Here is a 23,136-nt window from a genome sequence, read left to right on the forward strand (position 1 = left end):
ATAAGACGATGATATTTACAACCAGATATCTAAAGCCCGCATTTACTAGATGTGGTACTTCCAAACCCTCTCGTAATGTATCCGAAAAGGTTCTCCCAACCTTTCACATCCCTTAACCCGACAAAATAAAACAGTAACACAAATCGCAGGTAAGTTAATTCAATAAAGTCACCTTAGTATAACCAGTATTACATAATATTGTTGACTACAGCCTGTACGGAGGGCGTTCAGAAACGCTTTTTGCATATTTCATATCAGATTTCATGAGAAAAGGCCTTGAAAATGTCGACGAAGTTTGTTTGCTGAAATATAAAGCTGGAGCAAGCGTCGAGTTGAACGTACGTATGAAGTTAAATATTCCATAAATAAAAATAGACAAGTTAATTCTCTGTGAGTAAAACTATGCATTTTTCAAAGAGGTTTTTGACCCTAAATCGTGTTTTCGTAAACTAGCTTAACTAACAACCACAGAATACTTAAAAGTGCTATTCAGTCAGTTTATTTTTAAAATGCTTCATACTTTTTATGGCCGGTAAAAAATCGACTTTCCGAATAGAGTGAGAGCATAGACCTAAGATAAATTACAATGTTTTATACATAAGTGGTTTCTTGTTGATAAATTATACTTATATAATTTGCAATTAGAAAGAAAACACATACATTTTTTGTCAACACACTTAACACAAACATTATAAAAACTAGTTCGGAAACAAACGAGATATAATGTATTAACGTTAATTGTACATAACGTACTAACATTGACAAAAGTGACTGGCACTAAAATGATATTATAATGATATTAGCTTACGAATTACCGTGCTCTTGGGAACACAGGACGGATCAAGGCGACGGGGCTTAGTCGAAAGATTAATGGACATTTATATATTATTCATCATTATTTGCTTCGGCTGAAGTAAATGTAATGAACATGACACCATATTGAAATCGGTATGAAAATTTATCTTTTTACGGTCAGTGACAGTAAGTTAATTATTTGTTTATTGATTTGGAAGAAAATATTTGTAAGACTCCTTATACAGAAATTATATTTCGTTTCTATATCAGTTTCATGTTTGCAATATTTTTTCTTTGATATTTCTTTATACCACATAAAATGACCTTTGTTTAGGTACCACTTTGAATAAAAATAAAAAGAAATTGATTAATGTGATTTTGTAAACACAAGTTTCTTTATTAAGATAATGTTTTAGTGCTCATATGTATAAATAATTCTACTAATTTCGTTATTGTTAACATGACTTGAAATAGGTACAACTTGAATTTTGATTATGTAGTTATCGTAGGTTATGTTAAAGTTTTGCTTAAATATTGAATTAAAATGTACTCACAAAATCATAATTCACTTAGACACCCTAAAATTGCTGAATTCGTCTTAACCTTCACAACTTATTCAATTTAAACCAAAGATTATTCTAATTATTTCTGAGTATTACAGCAACATTTAATCATTCAATTCAGTTAAAAAGGGTTAACAACAATTGTGGGTTCAAAGAAATTTTATTGGACCGTGAAAGGGTTAGGTCAGAACGCACCAGCTCATTGCAAATCAGAATAAAGCTGTTCTTTGAGACTCCATTCAACTGCCTGTCTATTGAGATGAGTTTTCAAGAATTGCATGAATTAAATATTTTTTGAAATATTTGAATACATCAAAAAATATTTTGTACCTACATGCAAATATGTTTTTAGAATTCCGTGCACTGCAGTCTCACTACGCAACTACTAGAACATTGAAATTACATGGATAGTATTACACATTTTGATTGTATTAACAGTAGATTGGACGGTTCTCTAATACAGTAACAATTGCTTTCACAACTGAGAGTAACCAAACACCTTTGTTGCTGAATTCTCAAAAACAAATGAATTCGCTTCTGTACTGGGTGCATAGTCGTCAAAGTAAGTTCGGAGCGAAAATATTTCGCCATAGAGTCAACATTCTCTCTATTTCGGAGTAACAGCGTGCACAGCTACAGCAAACTTACTTTACACTCACTTGCTAATAAAATGAACACTACAAACTGTTGCAAGTACGACTATCATTAGTAAAATATTCGCTCATATGAATTCCTTCTGTCGTGTGCCCTTTGTGCGAGATCCGGCGACAATTGTGTTCAATTTGCAAATGTATTGTACCTGATTTATTGATTCAGTATTATGCCGGGAAATATTGACACTGTGTTCGGGTAACATAACTGAGTATTGTGTTACAGAATACACCGTATGAGGGATTAATATAGACGGATACAAATTTGATTGTGTTCCCCGAAATTATGAACTAGGGGAGTTACAACAATGAGGGATATGATGTCTTAATGATAGATTCGTAGAAATGTGTCATTGTTTTGGATTGAGTTTGGAACGATTTATCAAATCAAATAATTTATTTGCATAAGACGGGTATGTACCCATATTATTTGAGAACGTTTGATATTAATACCTTCAATCTATGTCCAAATATGTCCGTTGAAATTGAAAACAATTCCATGAAGATTAAACTACATATTAACAGAACTTAATTTGGAAACGTTACAAAAATAGGCCAAGCCGTCATTACGAGATACGAAAATGAGCCAAAAAGCTCCTACAAGCAAAACACCAGTGTGTCACCGAATTCATGCGACATGATGCAGTTGGATTATTAGACGTATCTGCCTTCTAATTAATACGCCAATGGTATTCGTGCGACGCTAATTATCCTTTATTTACGACTAGTCTTTGGGCCAGGCGACGCTCGTTCGTTTGAGGTTAGCAAAAAGTGTGTTATATAGCTTCGTTTTCCTTTGGGCTCACACTACTAACTTTTAGTCGGCCGATAGTTAGTTTGGGCTCTTAAATCGGAATGAATGCAAGTTCACACGTAACAATGATCAGGTATTTGTCTGGTACCAGACCGACCTAAAACTTTGATAGAAACTCACTTTTTTTTAAATATTTTTGTCCACTACCGGTCGGCCGACTAAAGCTAAGCGTCCACTTGTCGGTATCGTACGCAACGGACGTATCGCACGCAACGGATCGTCGTATTATTTATATAGAATGCGATGCGTACGATGCGGACAGGTGGACACACTTGTATGTGTTTCCATATAAATGATATTAAAAGTTTGTAGTATGCGAGCGTTCTTAGAGTAATCCAAAGCTGAGTTATTCGCTAAGTAATCTAGGTTTAAGGGATAGCAAGATGGTCCTGGGAAGTAATTTCGGTAGAACCAGTGAAGTTAACCAGAGCTATTTATTTGAGGTAGATTAGGAATGAGGTGCCTGATTCTAGGGGTCTTTGGTACGTTCGTAAACAGTGGTGCGAAACATTCATGTTCCTTTTTGGCTCATCAATTCATTTAGGTCTTCGCTAAAAGTTGCTGTTCATCAGCATATGAATGAGGTATAAATTAGAAGAACAAAACTTGGGTATAAGTGTTTGTTGTGGGAAAACATAGGTTTTCATAATCAATATGTGATCAAACTAACTGTTTGATCACATATTGATTATGAAAACCTTTCATTTAATAAAAAAATAACAATTACAACCGGCTTCTAAAATACTAAAATAAGGAAAAGTTTGATCTAGCCGCAGTCATATTTTTTGTCGTCCATTAAAAATGATTAGACTAGCAACCACAGTTACCATTGCACAGGTGCCCTAATTCTAAACCACCCAAAACATAAATGTGAAAGACTGCCAAGTTCGATAATATGGGAACGCTTCGCCTATAAAAGAAGTGAGATCTGAATAAGTACCAAGTTCCATACACATACCTCAGTTAAAAATAGTTACTTTTTAATGATGCTACTTGGCAAGTTTTCACACACCTTGTTATAAACCTACTAAATGCAATGAATCAAGTATGTAATTTTCTATTAAAACTTGCCAAGTAACATCATTAAAAAGTAACTATTTTTAACTGAGGTATGTGTATGGAACTTGGTACTTATTCAGATCTCACTTCTTTTATAGGCGAAGCGTTCCCATATTATCGAACTTGGCAGTCTTTCACATTTATGTTTTGGGTGGGATTTCATTTATTTTTGTAAGGTTGTTTATTTTATTTTTTGACGTGACAACGTCTTATAAATCGATGGAGCCGGCTGCACGCACGAAAAAACATGACTCATGCGGCGTTACCTCGCTCTGAGGCGTTCCGTTTAAGGCTTGAAGTGCAAGCGAGAGCACGCAGCGAGCGACAAAGAGGCACAATCGGCAGCTACTCACGTTGTCACGTTCAACTATCGTCAGTAAAACGACTTTACAGACAATGGTTTTTTTCATATGACTAAGTTAGTTAAGGAAATGACTCATTTATTCTATCTTTCAGATTTTTTAATATGCACGCTTCTTACAAAGAAATGAACTAGATTTACCAACTGACTGACATGACATGTTATCATATATTATGTTTGTGGATCAAAGTTACACATTCGTTATTTTCGAAAGTGACTCACACTTGGCCGTTTTCAGATTTTTACTTTACTTTGACTAAATACAAACCTTTGTAACGAATTTCAGATCGGTACGACCATTCGAAGATACATTATATAAATATAGATAAATTTAGTTCGTTTTAGTTCCTTAGGGGTATAAAACACCTTCATTATTTTAAAACCGACTCACACTTGACCATTTTCAGATTTTTCCCTTTACCTTGACATAAAGACCTACCTCCATGCCAAATTTCAAGTCAATACGACCATTGGAAGTGGTCTAGGTTTTTGATGAGTGAGTCAGTCAGTCAGTCAGTCAGTCAGTCAGTCAGTCAGTGAGTGTATAGTAAAAATAGCGATTTTCTGACGTCAATATCTCAAGACCTACAATAGGTATATTAATGAAATTTTGTATTTTAGATAAGTGAGGGGGTCTCAACAGATACTTGAAATTTGATATGCGTGAACAAAATAGATTTTGAGTTATAGGGTGTTCGAATTTGGCCCGAAATGGTTCGTGTAATATAACCCACGGCCGGTGTGTCGCTTTTTTTGCTCGAACTTGGCGGACACACTGCCGTGTGTCTAGATTATTTTCACGCCAGCCCTTCCCAAAATCATTCGAAACAGCTAAAAAGACGGATTTTTGTAGATATTACAGCCGTCTCACTCAATCCAATTCATAGTTCCTATGCCATTTGAATAAAAATAGCGCATATATAATCTTTACACGTACGGTGGCGGGCCTTAAATGTGTGAACAAGGGGACGTCTACATTTAGAAGAGTATTGTCTTTATTAGTTAAAATAGGTTTCTGTATTTTTGCGGAGAAAATGGTGGAAATGTATTGTAACTTCACCTTAGTTCATAGTTAGGTAAATTAAGTTGTTATTTATTATTGTATACGGGTTTTAATGACCGAGTGAAATTGAAAAATTATTATATTGAAAACTTCGAACTTAGAACATGGTGTGTTACATTAGGGTTACCAAGAAAAAGGAACATATTCAAAGAAACATGTCCTTTACTTAGAACTACGTCAATACTTATACAGAACCACTCTTCTACAAAAGAATAATTCGCCTCCAACATAAGCCCCAGAGATTTGCCAGTCATTCTCTTGTCTCACAATTACAACTCTAATAACACAAATCTGAACGCAGTCTTACCCTTCACGGTGGCTAGTCCCGAGGACCCATAGCGACATCTGCACAGATTCTGAAGCAACTGCCTCAAACCCCTTCTGCATATTTCATTGCAAGCGTCCCACCGTTGGGACATCTCGACGCGCACTGCCCGTTCATATTTTCTCCATATTCAAACCGAATTTATGACACATTTAGAGATATTTTTTTCCCAGCACTTACTGCTGAAAAATGACCGCCCGTCTCTTGAAATACGCGATGTTTGTAAATGTTACATTTTTTCTCGTACCCACTAGCTTTGTTGAAGTTCGTGAGAGAGCCTGAGATTGGAATCTTAAATGGAGTAAAGCGGCCCACATATTTTAGGGTTATTTATTCGCCTACAATTGGTTTGCGCTGGCGTGAATATGTAATTGGATAGGGGAATTAATATTGCTCATTTTTGTTGTTGATGACTTCTTTGTGTACCCGTAGCATACGGATTTTCTTTTGATATCATATTGGTGTACCTTATAAAAAAAATACATGATACCCTTCTCTTCCTTTATTTACAACCCAATTTTATTTTCATAATTACTCAAACCGCAATACCCTAATCAACCAATCTGGCTCTCAAGTATCATTAAAAATGGTATAAATATACAAACTCATTGGTATTCAGCTCACTTGAAGACTGCTTACCAGACTCCTGCATTGATAAACAGAATCCACCGCACTAATTGTCAATTATGGTGACATCAATGGAGGAACCATTTGGCCCCAATAAGGAACAGCCACAACCAAAGGTTTCAGGTTATTCAAGGAATGGTTCACTCCAAGGAAGGGTATGTTTACTTTTAATTAAAGGAAAACGTATAGGAAATTAGGTCAGCGCGTTTGTTTGAGGGAAGTAGCAGTAATCTTATATTGTAATGAATAATTTTGTATTTGATTAGGAATGTTTAATCTGTGATTAAAAGGTTTTTTCATGACTCCATTATATATTTTTAATTTACATAATTTTCTCCCGTGTTATTAAAACAGTCTATTTTATGTTGGCATACATAGTTCCCTATAAAGCTCCATAAAGAAGTTCCGAGTGATTTGAACAGAAAACTATCGTAAAAACAGCCGAATTCTATTTACTCAGCTTCATCTCACTCAAATGCGGAAACGATTGAGAAAATCGTATAGGAAAGTGCGAACGAACGAAGTACGGGACTTAACACGATATAAGATTTTTATCCTCGTGCCATCGTTGGAGACACTAAACCCATTACGGAACAAAGGAGTTCCGTATAAAAGATAAGACGTAAGTTGGAGGGATCGTCATCTGCGACTAATGACAATAGCTCACCATAATTCCGGACAAAGGTTCGGACGTGCCGAAAACAGACGAAAAGCGTTAGATATTGGATCAGTTTGACGATAAGAAATTATTCTGTGTTAGTGTGTGTGTGTGTTGCAAGAGATTGCGTTACATGTAAGTGTGACAGGTGTGTGGGTGTTGAATTAGAATGAATAATGGGTATATTATTAGTCCTCTTGTAATTAAAATACAAAAGCTTCTACTCTAGTATTTACAACAGTCTTTCAAGTGAATAACAAAATTGTATCATCAAAAATAAACGCAAATTCCCACTGAATAAATTAAATATAGCTAATTCTCATAAAAACGCACATTGCTTTGTTTTCAAAGCTCATTATTAAAGTATTTATAGTAGTAGTTTATTAACATACAAAAACATTTAACATGAAACCTGCAAAGAGGATTTGTTTATATAATTCTGTGATGCCTTTTTAAATTGCGTGCATAGAAATGAGAGTAAATCAATCTTTCTTCCGGAGTGCTTAAACTAGGGAAGCCATCTATAAATACTATTACATTTGAATGTAGAATATTTTAGAATATTCAGCTTCTCGTCTCGGTGCGATTATTCAATAGAATCCGAGCACAATGGAATGATAGTCGGACTTCAATTCTTTAATTGCATAATCGATATTTATACGTTGATATGAGAGAATTTACTACATCGGTACGATAAAAAATGGATCGCTTAATTCGAATTGAAGCTATATGAGAAAGAATAATTCTTTTCTAATTTAAAAGCTAAGAATAATTTTACCCAGCAACAGGCTAATTTAAGAAAATCGATAAATAAAAAACATTCAAGAAGAAAGTTCCTAAAAAATTATGTAGATTAACAAAATGAATAATTAAGTACATCAGGGAATATTTTTGACTGCCCAGCCGAGTTTTTTAAAGTCCTCTTTTCTCCCAAGGGTAAATTTTTGAGAATATTGATTTCTTAGTAGGTAGTAGCTTCTAAAATTTGGCTAAAATCCGATTAACAGACATATTAAATTTGGATGGACTGAGGAAGAGGCATTTGGAGAGGCCTATGTCCAGCAGTGGACTGCTATAGGCTGATGATGATGATGAGGAAGAGGCAGACAAAATTGGTTTTTATTGAAAAAAAAAAAACGTTCATTTTTCAAGTTTCTGTATAGAACTTCTGCATATTAATGTATCGTGTGGAAAACCCCATTATTTCTGCGAAACACCATCAATGCTCAGGGCCTTATGGGACACTCCATGTTTATTCAAGATATATGGTTTGCTCAAGACACAAACCACATTCAGGAGATATAGAAATCGTTCCCAAGGGCCTTCCGATGCGGGCATTCGAACTATTTCTGGGAATACATGTGTTTATTGACTAACTTCTGATAAATATACATTGCACTAGATTGAAGTATATAGGTCCGAGTGTATTAAACTCTCTTAATAATGCAATTCTATTCATATTTTAATCCTCGATATCCGAATCGGCATGAGTTTAAGGTTGATGAAAGATGAAGATCAGAGACAGAGGCTTGGGTAAGGAGCGATGAACTAGGTAAAGCTTATAATATATGAGCATTTTGAAAATTGAGACTCTATTCAAAATATATAACCGACATCTTCAGACGAGATTCCGCCCAACTAAGCAACGCACGCCGCTGGCATTTATATAGAGGTATATAAACATACCGAAAATGTTTACAAAGCCAATTATATCTACACAATACAACAGCAATCGTTAAACAAACAAAAGAATTCGCTATTTCTTTTATTCTACTTTTTCCAGCGTAAGATACCTCTTTATGAGCAAAAGGGGTGAATGTCCCCGAATCTAGTATTGTGGCAGATCCTTTGACGTTTTATAGGGTTGTAAACTTTCGAGCCACATTTTATCTGATTCTTATGCAGCAGTATTGAATTGTGATGAAGACATAGCGACGAGTTTTTTTCGATTTATCGTAGCATCAATGTTTTTCTCGTCGAAGAGTGGTGGTAAAAGTGTTGGAACAATGAAGTTGAACAGCGCATCTTTGCCTATTTGGTTAGTTATTTCCATTTGTTCTGTCATTGGATAAACAATAGTTAAATCTTCTCTCAAGAATTATATGGAAAATGTTATAACATAGAAATCAGGAAACCATCATCATCATTAGCACACCAGTAGGTAATGTAATTGTTCTACATGTAAGTTATTAAAGACCCATAACCTGGCTTTATATAAAATATGATACATTAAATATAGTGAAAAGGTTTACATTATAATAACACAGTGCCAGTACATACTACCCAACCGCTGTCTTCAAAAATAAAAGGTTAAATAACGTTTTGTTATTACGGAAAACCCCTCGAGTATTCAAGCCTTCAGACGAAAACTGGCCAAGATCATGTCGGATTACTAAACGTGACGCGGGTTCCGTATAAGAAATGCTTTGAATTGGTAGTGAAAATCTTTTAAAATATTTATATTTTAATGTTTAAAAAATCATATTTAGAACAGTTTAATTATTGAAACCAAACGAAATAATGCAGTAAACGAAAATAATTTTGTCCATATGTAAAGAGTAGGCTTTACAAACTTAATCGAATGAGTGATGGCTGGTATAATATAAGATGATCTGCATATTTTTCATCTTACCTTTGCCCACCCTAAAGTCTGCAAATAATTTGTCTGCACACCTGTTTAGGTCCCTTAAAATGGACCAAAGTATCATCAAAATTGTTTCTATATACAAATATCAATCATAAATAATCGTTTTCGAGAAACTTCGAGAGTTTTTATATAGCATAACAAAGGAATCCTAAAAATCAAGCCTCCTAGCCCATTTACGTCACCCCTGAATTTTGGCGGAGACGGACGGTAGGCAATAAAACTGAATGTTATCTCTCTAATTTTTTCCCCTGCCTCGAAACCCGCCATTCGTTCCCTATAGCCCGAATCTCTCTAGCTCCAATGATTATGGCGCAGGTTAACGAAAATTCGCAGACGAAAATCGAAATTTGGCAACGTCACATTCTCGTCAATCGAACGTGATGAGAGAGAAAATCGGTTTCGATAGCTGATTGGGTATTACCTCCCCTAACAAAAGCGGTTAGGCCCTTCAAATTTTGTAGGTTTAAAACCTTTTTAGTTTTCAGCGAAAATGTTGAACTGTATCGATGGTACCCAATTTTATTTTATTAGAATTCCAAGTGCGGGTGCTTGTGAAAGTTAATCAAGAGGGAACGTGTTTCGTGCAATTTGTAGGGCCATTCGACCCTTCATAACAGTCAACAGGGACCTAAATGACGCTTTCGTTTTAAAAAACGAGCTTGGACTAACTAAACGTTTGACTAAAACATGCGACGGCTAACATGCGAACTAATTGTGGTCAATTTCCTTTAGGAATTAACGTATCGATAGCTTTACCGCTATTCATTAGAAACGACCATTTGTGTTTAATGGCTTCAATGTAGGTTAGGTATTTTGAGAGCCAGCCAATATATTTTTGTTTTCAAATAAATAAAACAGTTAAATCTTCAGTTCTATTAAAATATAACAGCCACATCTAGGTACTATTTTCTTAAGAACAAAGAACACATTTGCACATTCTCTAAACATCGAAGAACTTATTATTCCATCTCTAACTTGAATTCCTCAGTCGAAAAACTTGGAGAACTGTATCGAAATAACCAAGTAGGTGGTACATAAGCTCATGTAGCTCAGAGGCAAAGACATATTGAGCCTAATCACCCCTCCCAGGGCGTAAGTGAATTCATTCTCCCGAGTCAGCTGAAAGAAGGCTTTCACTTTACGCCGCTCGATTTTATCTGAAAAGATATAACTTCATTGATTTGTGGAAGTATGTTATAAAAGGTTCAGATGCTCTTTTACTGTAAGATGATTTGTAGGCAGGAACAAGAAATTGAGGAATTTAAAATTGTAAAGATGTCTTTTTAGCACAGTTTGTTTTGTAACTTAATTTGCCAGAGATTTTATTGAAGAGCTTTTGAATTTAGCACCAGAACATTTTGTTGATCTTTTTTGCTTTTTCTATTCATATTTATACTCAAGTTCTTTGGTCAGATCTCGACTGAATCGAGGGAGTACTTAGGGTGTTAAGTATTTTTGAAAAATGAGAGTATAATAATAATTTTTTTTGGGAACACGTGTCCCAAAAACTTTTTGTAGTTTTTTGAAGATTTGACTTAAAAAGAATTGGCTGATCATACCTAAAGGGTGCGAATTGACAGCATCGTGCAAACAGGTCCGGATGGCAGCAACTTGTGACGACGTGACTCTGGAGTAGTAGCAGGGCACCACCACCAGTCCTGTGTACTTCATGCCACGGCCCAAGAGGTATATTATAGTACTTTTGCCGAACTGTAATAAAAAGAAACAAGTCAGATATTTCAACCTAAGCCCGTGACTGAGAGAAGGAGAAGTATAGATCCCCCTATAGGGCATTTGCAACATGGTTTGTTCTTTTCGAAACATATTGAAAATATTGCTGACTGCTATATACTGCTTATACAAAATTTTCTGAACACTCCCAAAACTTTTGTTCACAAAATTGCATTCAACTTTCGTTTAAGTGGTCCACCTACATATTTTTGCACGTGAGTGTATCTACAGTTGCCAAGCCTCCTGACCTACATCGAAGCAAAAGGTCACATACCCACGGAGACAGGTATCGCTTTTACACTGATGATCATAGTCAGCTGAAGTGTTTAGCTGACAGCCACACTGTAATCTGCGGTTCCTTAGCGAATTTGCGAGTAAATATTGGCTTGATATTTCCACTTCTGTGTTCAATTGTTAATTTGATTTGTACGGAGCGTTTTATTATGTTTCTTCAACTACGCAATAAGGGCAATAAGATAATTGTCAAATGTTAACACACCAGATATGGTTTGACTTACACTATTGCTCACAGTAACTGTCTGTATAACTTTGACCATCATTTTCAGCAGCATTGTTGTGGATAATCCCGCAGTTAGTAATATTATCATCATCTGGAAAAAGGACTCTATTAACGTAGCGAAATATTAATTTTAAAGAGAGAGGAAAACTTTTAAATTGATAATTAACTTTCAAAATGCATTTTAATTAGCAAACAATTCTTCGAAACTTACCGACAAACTCATAATAGAGTTGAGTTGTTCCGCACACTTGTGAAGCAAATCGTAGACCCGGTGCAAAGAACTAATATCAAGCTGTGCATTGTTCGACAGCGCTTCAACTTTATCCAACTTCCGTCTATAATTATTCGTTCTGTTCTCAGCAGAAAACACCTTCAGAACATGAGCTTTAATAACGCGCAGTCTCGTATAAATCGTTCTCAGTAGAACGAAGAAGAGAATCTGTTCACAGTCATGAGCCAACATCATCACGTAAAGGCAGTAAACAGACCTATCGATGAAAACTGTCAAGTAGAAGTAGCAGCAAATGTATTCACACAAACTATAAATAAAACAGCCGCAAAACCAGAAGACACTGATGTACCCGGAATCAATGACTTTCAAGTCTTTTCTAATATTCAACAACGAATCAAACTTGTCAAGATCTCGCAGAAGGTTCACCAATTTGCTCCGACTGGTGAAAACAGAAATGCTGATAAGCAAAACGTATTCAATACAACACGTGTATTTGAAGACGAAGTATGTAGCAGATAAATCGTCAGCATTAAACATTATATCCCAGACCAAGATAGGCAAGAAAATTGTGTACACATAACTCAGAAGTAGAACAAATGTGTTGGGTTTGAACAAGTACAATCTGTTTATTCCAAATACTAGCGCGGTACATACTTGGTATTTTATAGTTTGTATCGCTGACACAGTTTTTGAAGGAACGTAATTATTCCTTTGTGTTGGTTTCACGGTAATGGGCACAACTTTTGAACTTCTGTTGACACTCACATTTGTGTTAGGTAACCCGTTAAACAACATGATTTAACCAGTAACGAATAGCCAATGATGTAGAGAAAACGGTAGTATTATTGTCAAACAATTTTGATGACATTGAACATCGATAAAATCTTTAATCCACATTGATTGATGTCCAACTAATTACTTATACTTCAACAATTGGTGTAATACTTTCCAAATTGTTGGAACGCTTGAATAATTCATTGGCTATCGTTTTATCAAAATTGTTTTAATTAAAGCAATTTCGTGAAATGTTTGTTTTCTTTACTTTATTTTGGTTTTATAATAGTCATCGTGCTTAATTAGTATACCTTGTATAAAGTGATCCATTTTTGACTTGGTTGTTACTATCATTAAAAACTAAAATATATTTTTGACTGCAGTAAAGTAACATTTCTTTTACATAATTTAATAAATACTACGAAATACTTAATAATCTTTGCTTTTACTTGAAGAACTTAATCGCATTACTGACACTAATGCTTTTTGTCTAGCCATATTTCTTCAAACAGAAGCCTTCATAGATTTATTTTGAAAACACAGTCTTGATTTATGTCTCTATTTTGTAGAATAGAAAAATAAAGTATGTCGGCTCTTCGTTACCAACATCAGAAATCTCCATCGTTTACTCTAGCCGCAGACGCTTAGTTTATAATGAATAATAATGCCAGCACTGTCTTGAGTACACTTTATAGTAAGAAATAACAATTATGGTGAAAAACAAACAATAAACTAAATTACGACGTCGAATTGAGACGATTCGCCTGGTGAGGGCGCGCGGGCCTTTTTCTTTATGTCAAAGTTCCCGCGCTGCTCCCAACTTGACGCTCCGTCAGAGTGACACTTCCTCAGCTGTCACTCTAATCCGACGTATTCTCATATTCTCTACGGCGGCGCCGACACGGCCAGACTGACAATCGTCCGTCCTCGGACGTAGTAGTTTAATGGCGTCCTGGAAAGATCAAAACAGTACACGGCTAATGATCCGCTCGTCCACCCTGACGAACATAATGCCATAATGTCTACCATAATACAGAAGCAACATTTTGCCCACACAACAACTTTACACACGGCGACTTTACATACTACAACTTTACACACCATAACTTCATACACCATAACATTACACACCACAACGTGGACCGGACGAGTGCGTCCCTTCGACCAGCCACCATAGCGACATGGACCGGACAACACTGTCCCTTCGACCAGTTGTATAACACAAAACCACAAACATGGACCGGACGAGTGCGTCCCTTCGACCAGCCGCCAAAGCGACATGGACCGGACGACACTGCCCCTTCGACCAGTTTGTCACAAGCATGGACCGGACGAGTGCGTCCCTTCGACCAGCCGCCAAAGCGACATGGACCGGACGACACTGCCCCTTCGACCAGCCTGTATAACACAACCACAAACATGGACCGGACGAGTGCGTCCCTTCGACCAGCCGCCAAAGCGACATGGACCGGACGACACTGCCCCTTCGACCAGTTTGTCACAAGCATGGACCGGACGAGTGCGTCCCTTCGACCAGCCGCCAAAGCGACATGGACCGGACGACACTGCCCTTCGACCAGCCTGTATAACACAACCACAAACATGGACCGGACGAGTGCGTCCTTCGACCAGCCGCCAAAGCGACATGGACCGGACGACACTGCCCTTCGACCAGTTTGTCACAAGCATGGACCGGACGAGTGCGTCCCTTCGACCAGCCGCCAAAGCGACATGGACCGGACGACACTGTCCCTTCGACCAGCTTGTGTAACACAACATCCCAAACATAGACCGGACTGCACTGTCTCTCAACCTTGATCTATCACACATACTCATTCATAATACATAACACAGTAACTAACCTTTCTGTTATGGACGATCCTGCTCAGTATGAACTTCGACTTCATATTGTACATCTAAGGTGTCAGAGTCATAGAGGCTAAGCGTATCTGACCACGCAGTGAGCGTTTCAGAATCAGCTGAAGCAGTGACCGAGTCTGCACGCAACATATCCCCGAAATTTGGAGTATCACCGAAATCATTACTGTTTTGTGTCAATTCATCCGACGCCGACACGGTCTCCTCTTCATTCAATAGGCTGTCAGTGATTTCAAGTAAACCGGTATGCCCCTTAGGTACTGGACGCAAGTTCTCATGAGCATATTTGTAAACGCGATTTGAACCGTTAATATTTTTCAGTTCGTAGCGATCATTTTCTAATACCGATGTTATAATGAATGGCCCTTTAAACTTCTTGTCTAATTTAGTTTGGTTTCGTTCACCGGTTTTGAGAAAAACAAAGTCACCCTTGGTGAATGGTTTGATATTAGCGCGACCACGATTAAACCGACGAGTGTCTGCTAATGCAGCCTTTTCGATATTATTTGACGCATTCTCTCTAACGGATTCTAAATCTAACCTTTTAATCTCCTCGTCCGATTGTGCGATAGAAATTTTAGACATACCCAATGATTGTGCGCGAATCCCGAACATTAATTCTGTTGGTGAGTATTTAGTCACTGTGGATTTCGTACTATTTAGCGCTAACTGAATATTGCCTAGTTCGTCACGCCATGTTTTGTTCTGTTCATTTTCTACTATCGTAAGCAAGCTTTTCAACGTTCTCATGACTCTCTCTACTTGACCATTCGCTCTACTAGAACCTGTTGCAATGAAATGAAGACTGATTTTATGCTCAGTACAAAATTTCTTGAATTCGGCACTAATATAGCATCGAGCCTGATCTGCAATGACACGTTTAGGGGCCCCAAAGAGATGGACAGCTTTTTCTAGAGCACGCACCGCACTAGTGGCGTCGAGTGACGCCGTATGCTCGAGAAGAACGTATTTACTAAACGCATCTATGATAACCGAGCAATATTCTTTGCGATCGCTTTTACCACTCAATTTCCCAGTGAAATCTATATGGATCGTATGCCATGGCACGGGTACTTTAGGGATAGAGTGCAAGCGAACTGATTGAGCTCCCGAAGGCCCTTTAGACGCTTTACAAACTATGCACGAATCAACAAATTGTCGCACACTTTTAGACATTTGGGGAAACCAATATTGTTCATAAAGTTTGTCTAACGTTTTGTCACTACCGAGATGTTGTATTTCGTTATGAACATGGTTAATTAGTGTCCAAATAAGGGATCGGGGAACAACAGGTAACCACACAGTAGCTTTATTTCGTTCGACTTTCCTATATAAAATACCATCTCTAACGTCATACGTGCGAGCTACCGAATCAGGCATATCATTGTTGTTGTGCTTGTTTATTAGGTCTTGGATTTCGCTATCTCGTTTCTGTTCCACGGAAAGCCAACCTTGATGTAGTTCTACAAATTTAACTTCTTTCCTAATAGGAGATATGTTAGAAGAGGCACCTTCTTCGGGTTGTAGATTACGGGAGAGATAATCAGCATGTTCCATTCCGCGACCTTCGCGATAGACAATGTCAAAATCATACGCTTGCAAAATTGCCCACCAGCGATGTACACGTGGAGTGAGGTCAACTTTTGACTTTGATGCCTTTAGAGAATTACAATCTGTATAAACAGTGAATCGCCTGCCATACAAGTAATGCCTAAAATGTTCTACCGCTCGTACGACGGCTAAAGTCTCTAATTCATACGAGTGATAGCGAGATTCTACTTCAGATGTACGTTTGCTATAATATTCTATTACGTGAGGCAAGCGGTTTTTCCTTTGAATGAGAATTGCTCCGTAGCCATCAGCGCTGGCGTCTGTATGTAATTCAACAGGCAGTTCTGGGTCGAAAATTGTTAAAACTGGTTCGGAAGTCAGAATCTCAACTATCTTGCTACGAATATCTTCATGTTTGTCAGTCCATTTAATCGGTCCCTTCAATTTAGTTAAAGGATAAAGAGGTCCAATGACATTTGTAAAACTGGGAATAAATTTTCTGAAGTAAGACGCGAGTCCAATAAACTGACGAACGTGTGTGCCTGTTTTTGGAGGAGGTGCATCTGCCAAAGCTTGAATCTTAAGTGAGTTTGGTCTAATTTCGCCAGCTTGTATTGAATAACCCAGATAATTGATTTTAACTTTCATGAATTTACATTTTTGGGGTTTAGGGAAAACCAGCATCTGTCAAGGCATACAAGGTATCATCTAGGCGTTGCAGGCCTTGAGAAATATCAGGGGAATAGCAGAGAACGTCATCCATATAAATTAGAGGCTTGTCGTTGAGATTTTGCAAGGCTTTATTGATGCATCTTTGATAAACGGATGGAGCGTTACGTAAACCAAAGGGCATAGTGAGGTATTCATATTGCCCTTCAGGAGTTACAAAGGCTGTCATTTCAATTGAATCCGGATGAATAGGGATCTGGTGGAAGCCGCTAGCCATATCAAGTGATGAGAAAAGTTAGCGCAAGTCAGTTGATCTATCTGTTCCTCTATGCGAGGCAATGGATAATGTTCTGGATGAGTGTTTGAGTTAAGCTCCCTGTAGTCGACGCACATTCTATCCGTATTGTCTTTCTTTTTTACAAGAAGTATAGGACTTGAAAAGGGGGAGGAGCTCTCACGAATAATTCCTGCATCAAGAAGATCTTGTATTTTTCACGAACTACCTGTTTTCTACCGGTGCTAAACGATAAGGTGACCTATGAACTACTTTATGGGGTCTATCAACTTAATCTCTAACTGCCCTGTTTTAACGCGCCTTGTTGGTACACCATCAACAAAATAATCAGAATATTTGTTCAGTATTCTTAAAAGTGCTTCTTTATCTTCATTTACTAAGTCCGTGTCAACCTCAGAAACAAAGTACGCATTAAATTTGCTTATGCAAAAGTTAGCCTCCTGTTTGATATTAAGCACAACTTTGTTATTATCAATTGTTGCATAAAAACCCTTGTCCAAAATATCTCTACCTATAATAATCGGCACAGAAATATCGGAATCTGGCACGATGTGAAATGTAATGTCAACCGGAACATCACCAATCGTAACTGTGCTTAACATTTGACTAGAGCATTTGACGTCGTTACCGCCAAGACCAGTAAGGTAAACTAAATCGTTGCGTACAGTACCCGGAAACCGCTTAGAGAGACTTTCAGTTATGAGTGAACAAGATGATCCACTATCGAATAGAAAAGGAAACCGCTCACCGGAAGATGTCTCCAGCGAGGATCTGGAGGGGTCATGGCCGCAGAGGTTGACTTCTTTGTTCGCTAACCCACCGGGCCTCTTCTTGTCGGGACAAGTTGGTGACGTGTGTCCAGTCTTTCCGCACGAAAAGCAGGTAATGGTTTTGTCTTGCATGTTGGTGGAAGTTGAATAATCTGAAGGCTTCGATACTTGATCTTCCTTACGCGATTTGCATTCAAACTGTTTGTGACCCCTTACGCCACAACGATGACATTTGCCAAGAAACCTCGTATCTGTCGTCCGCGGTCGCTTCACATCAGGGTCTTGACACCCGTCCGTATTATCCGTCCGGCGTTTCAGCGAGATGCCATTAAGAATTCGAAATAGCTGAGCGCGAGTAGTAACGACATGGGATGTTAGCTCTCTACGTATCAAGTTATCCTTCTGGCATAAAACAGATATGACAAACCCAGTAATAACCTCTTCGGATAATTCTGCTTTTGGAATTTGCTCGATCATGCTCCATAAGCGCAACGCAGACTCAGATGCAGTTTCTTTAGCCTCGATTTGAAATCGCAATATCTCATCAAAATGATCTTGAATCAGTTTCGGTTTGGCAAATCTAGCCAATAACAATTGTTTAATACTACACCAGGATATGTTCTTCAAGTTTAATTTGGTTAAACAGGTAGCGGCACGACCTTTGAGTGCTCTAGTGAGTGCCATTAGTAAGTCGACACCATCGAGATTTTGTTCTCTACTATGACTTCGGTTAGTGCACACCAATCTTCAATATCTGCGGCCTTATCGTCAGGATCGTATGGGATGAGTTTTGGTGTCACATTAGAACTTACTGCTGCCTGGGGCGGTGGGATTGAGACCAACCGGGATAAGAGCGACTCCATGCTTGACAATAGTTGCGTTGCAGGGTCGCTTTTTGATGGCTGCGTATCCACGGCATGACCTCTCTTCGATCCCACTTCTGATGTCGGCTCTTCGTTACCAACATCAGAAATCTCCATCGTTTACTCTAGCCGCAGACGCTTAGTTTATAATGAATAATAATGCCAGCACTGTCTTGAGTACACTTTATAGTAAGAAATAACAATTATGGTGAAAAACAAACAATAAACTAAATTACGACGTCGAATTGAGACGATTCGCCTGGTGAGGGCGCGCGGGCCTTTTTCTTTATGTCAAAGTTCCCGCGCTGCTCCCAACTTGACGCTCCGTCAGAGTGACACTTCCTCAGCTGTCACTCTAATCCGACGTATTCTCATATTCTCTACGGCGGCGCCGACAAGTATAATAGTGTCCCGGGGGACATTTTGACGTAATCAGAAGCTATTAGGCGCATCTATCATCTTTGTGAGCGCATGACATTTTAACGTTATATTATGGAGAAGTATTTTTATCTACGGACTTTTATTTGGAAAGAAAATAATGTAAAAGTGTATGTAAACGTTTGATGTGAATTTTAAGAATGTAGGTCAATATTCAAACATTTTATAAATTCCTTCAAAGTAGTTGTCAGTGAAGAAGAGTTGGTAATTATTATATAAGTAGATGTAAATAGCAGTAAAAAAGTTTTTTTTTATTTTTTTTATTTGGGATTGCAACTTTCCTCAAGATATTAGGTACAGGCAAATCACGAAAAATAACTAGTTCACAACAAATGACCTACCAAACAAAGCTCATCAAAACAAAACATTTTTCCAGCAAAACATCTATTCTTAACAAGCGTATAAAATATTACTATAATACTCCGTACATTAAACAGCCTATGATTGATGAACAACTTATATGCGAGTATAAAAGGAGCAACAGTTCGTAAGAACCATGGAGTACGAAATGACTAGGAAGGGAGCCATAATGGAAAATCTCCTTAGAAAGTAACGCGCGAAAAAATATGGGTGTGCGGTTGACGAGCAACGTTACTGTCTTCCCCTTTATACGCCTTCTTTGGGCCCGAACAGTTTTTGTAATACCAAAAATCATTGACAGATGTCTCAAAGAATCCGAACGCCTCGTTAGTTCTCTCGTATCTGATCGTTTTAATCATCCCCACCGTACGAATATGACCTAGAAAAAACCGTTTAAAAAAAAAAGGCGCCTGACCTACCTGCATTGTGGTTCATCTTTCCTTACTCCGTGGTAAGAACCTTGACACCTGTGACGTCATAATAGGAAAGATTGATTGCTAGAAAGCCAACAAAGCTCTTCAAGAGGTTATATGTTTCTAGGCTTTGTTCGCCAGGGATAATGGCCGAGTCGGTGAAGGGACAAAACTATCTCGCGACCTAAACTGGAATGGTACAATTTGTTAAGTCGTTAAGGTTTGGGATACTGAGATTTTACTCAAGGTTATAGGTTGATACATTAGATTTATTTATTTGTTGTTATAAGGAACTAAAGATGTCTTGATCTCAGAAGTTTCGTAGAGGAAACTACTTCATTAACGAGGCAAAACAAATCCCTTCATTATATTTTATTATGAAAATATTACAGCAGTTGAGCTAGCAACATTTTAGACAAGTAGACACATATTCCAAAAGGTATATAATAGCTAATGAATCTGGATATAGCCGGAATCACTATAGCACAAAAACAAATGATTGAGACCCAAATAGAGTTAAAAATAGATGGGTGTAGGTACCTGAGTACCCCTTTTAAACAACGGTTCGAATCCATTAGCGTGCCAGTTTCCTTCGTAATTTCATACAAAAATACTACAGGCAAGTTCTATTAGAATTAACAACATAACAATGAAGAAACTCAACTTCATACCGCGACGCATAAACACAATTTTTGCATTAAACTTGAAAAAGATTTATCTACCGACGCATTCCTTACAATAATGGGTAGGGAAAAGCGATTCCTTGTACCGGAAAGTCTTCGTTGGATGAATAATAAAGGACGCTGAATACATTTAAATATGAATGTAGTTTATTCGGAGTATCGACGTATCGACTAAATGCTTGACGGACTGACGGATCGGCGGTATTCGATATTCGACTCGTGTTGCGAAATATTTTTGGTAAATCCTTGAAAAGGTTGAACGCGATTTTTTTGTTAACATGAATTTTTAAATTCTTTCTTCGGTTATGTAGTCTTTAGGATTTGGTACGGAGTCAAAATGTAATACGAGTAGTTGTGTAATATTGTGTTCCATGTTCTGCAGATTCTGTGTAAGAGAGTAAAAAGTATCCATGAGTCCCTACAAAATTAAGACTTAAAAGTGTACGGAACGACTATATTTTATAAATTAGATAAAGGTCAAAAAAGTTAACAAATTAAAATTTGGGTTAATCTGATTAGAATCAGAATTAACCGCTATAATAATTAAGAATTATCTTTTTATTAATTCAAAAGCGTGACCATTCTAATGAATCCTAATAGTCCTGAATCATTATAACCGTGATATACTTCACAAAGTATGACAAGGCAAAGATTCGTAAAAACCAAATGATTTATTATACAGAAATGCCCTTCCACGAGGAAATTATTATCTTAACGAGCTCTCATTAGCCGTGGTTAGCTTTTGTTTTGCCAGGACTACACTCGCTTCGGATATCCTTTTTTTTTTCATTTCACCCCCGTGTTTTTCTTAATTAAATAATTATGTTATGCTAATCTTAGTTCGTCCTTCTCAAAATGATTGCCCTTTGTCCCCTTAATTTGACAGCATGCGGATGAAATTGCCAAAAAAGCGTTCCACTTGAAAAATTACACGGTCGTCTAAATTTTGTGGAGCAAAACTGCTCCATCTTGAACAATAATATCCCACCAAAGCTTTCAAAGGTAATTGAAATAATATTCTTTCTTTCGGTTTTCCTTATTTAACTTTTTACCAGAATGCTGTCAAGTAAGCCGTTCTCATCCTGGCATTATCCTGCATTTCCATTTTAAAGCGGAACACGAAGCTGAGATTTAAGTGGGGATTCTATGTAATTCCATTCAAAAGGTAGCTTAAACAGCACCGCACCACATAAACACCGTGCCTTCTGTAATTAAAATGGTTTTTCATAGCAGAGCCAGCGGAGAGAGGCTTTCCTTGTAGCTAAACAAAAAACAAAGCACTCGGCAACACACAAATGCCATTGGAAAGGTTGCACTGCACAATTTCTGGTATTCTTGTTCCCGTATATACGGAGTGCCACAGTGAAAAGAATCTCTTTGCTCAAAATGCGTAAAAGTCGGATAATATTAGCGCATTCAAAAGCAGCATAACATTATATGAGTGGAGCTCGCTTTGTTTTCATTCAGCGGGTTGTTTACTTTCATAGAAGAATTCCATTCTGCTATATAAGTACCGCATAAGAATGTTTCATATATGTAGGTATATTTTAGTTATAATAACTTTTTATCGTTTTTGTATTTTTCCTTCGTCGGCTTGGCATGTTTGTGACCTTTATAGTTCGGTATGTTGTTTTCGGAAAGTAATTAAATTAGGAGGGCTGTCGTGTTGTTTTAGAGCACTTTAATTTAAACTTATGTCATGATGGACTGCTATTATAATAATATTTCAAATTAGCCGGTATCGCGCCATATGTCAGAAATTGGGTATGCTTCGTAAAAATCAAGTTTGGCGACTTTGCCGTACCGTAACTCTGGTATGTGGTATATAAAGGTACGAAGCCGGACATTACACTGAAAAAATTTTAAAATAAAGAAAATATTTCTACATAGTTTAAATTCCCTCGCTGATTTTCAGTCCTGAAGGCTTTTCATTTACCAAAATCTTTGCCTTGTGTACCTATTTAAATACAAAAGAAAGATCAATATTTTGAAATATTATAATCCACGAGTACCGATCAAGGTCATACAGACGACCGCGATAAATCAAACGATCCAGGATTTTATCTTAAAAATATAACCCAAATATAAAGGGAAATAAAAGGAGTTTTCTCTGAGGATTTAGTTTCTTAGATAAACTTGGTTTAGGTTATAGACACGACCGTCTATTATCGTGTATTTATTAGGATTCTTTCAACAAGTAGGTATATTATTATCTAGGTATTCGTATGTGATGATATAAGTCTAGTACTAAAATATTTAGGTATGCCAAGATTTCCTACTGAATAAATAGCTAGGATTGGAGTATTGGAAAGATTTACGTAAACAGTAATAGATTGTTAAGGAACATTTCGTTATGAAAAATAGGTAATATGATTTTGTTTTCACAAAAAGCAAACC

General features: G+C 37.3%; 1 protein-coding gene across 1 annotated transcript; it reads right to left on the bottom strand.

Annotated features, from left to right (window-relative positions):
* Window positions 1-10,420: 10,420 nt before the first annotated feature.
* Window positions 10,421-12,840, bottom strand: LOC126053903 (uncharacterized). The gene is made up of 5 exons (XM_064037924.1): window positions 12,025-12,840; window positions 11,812-11,904; window positions 11,459-11,472; window positions 11,122-11,261; window positions 10,421-10,719 (listed from the first exon to the last, which is right to left on the bottom strand). Exons 1-5 carry the CDS (start codon window positions 12,838-12,840, stop codon window positions 10,547-10,549), a joined length of 1,236 nt encoding a protein of 411 aa, XP_063893994.1. The 3' UTR covers window positions 10,421-10,546.
* Between the last annotated feature and the right edge of the window lie 10,296 nt (window positions 12,841-23,136).

This window comes from Helicoverpa armigera, chromosome 14, assembly GCF_030705265.1.
Source record: "Helicoverpa armigera isolate CAAS_96S chromosome 14, ASM3070526v1, whole genome shotgun sequence".
NCBI lineage: Eukaryota > Metazoa > Arthropoda > Insecta > Lepidoptera > Noctuidae > Helicoverpa > Helicoverpa armigera.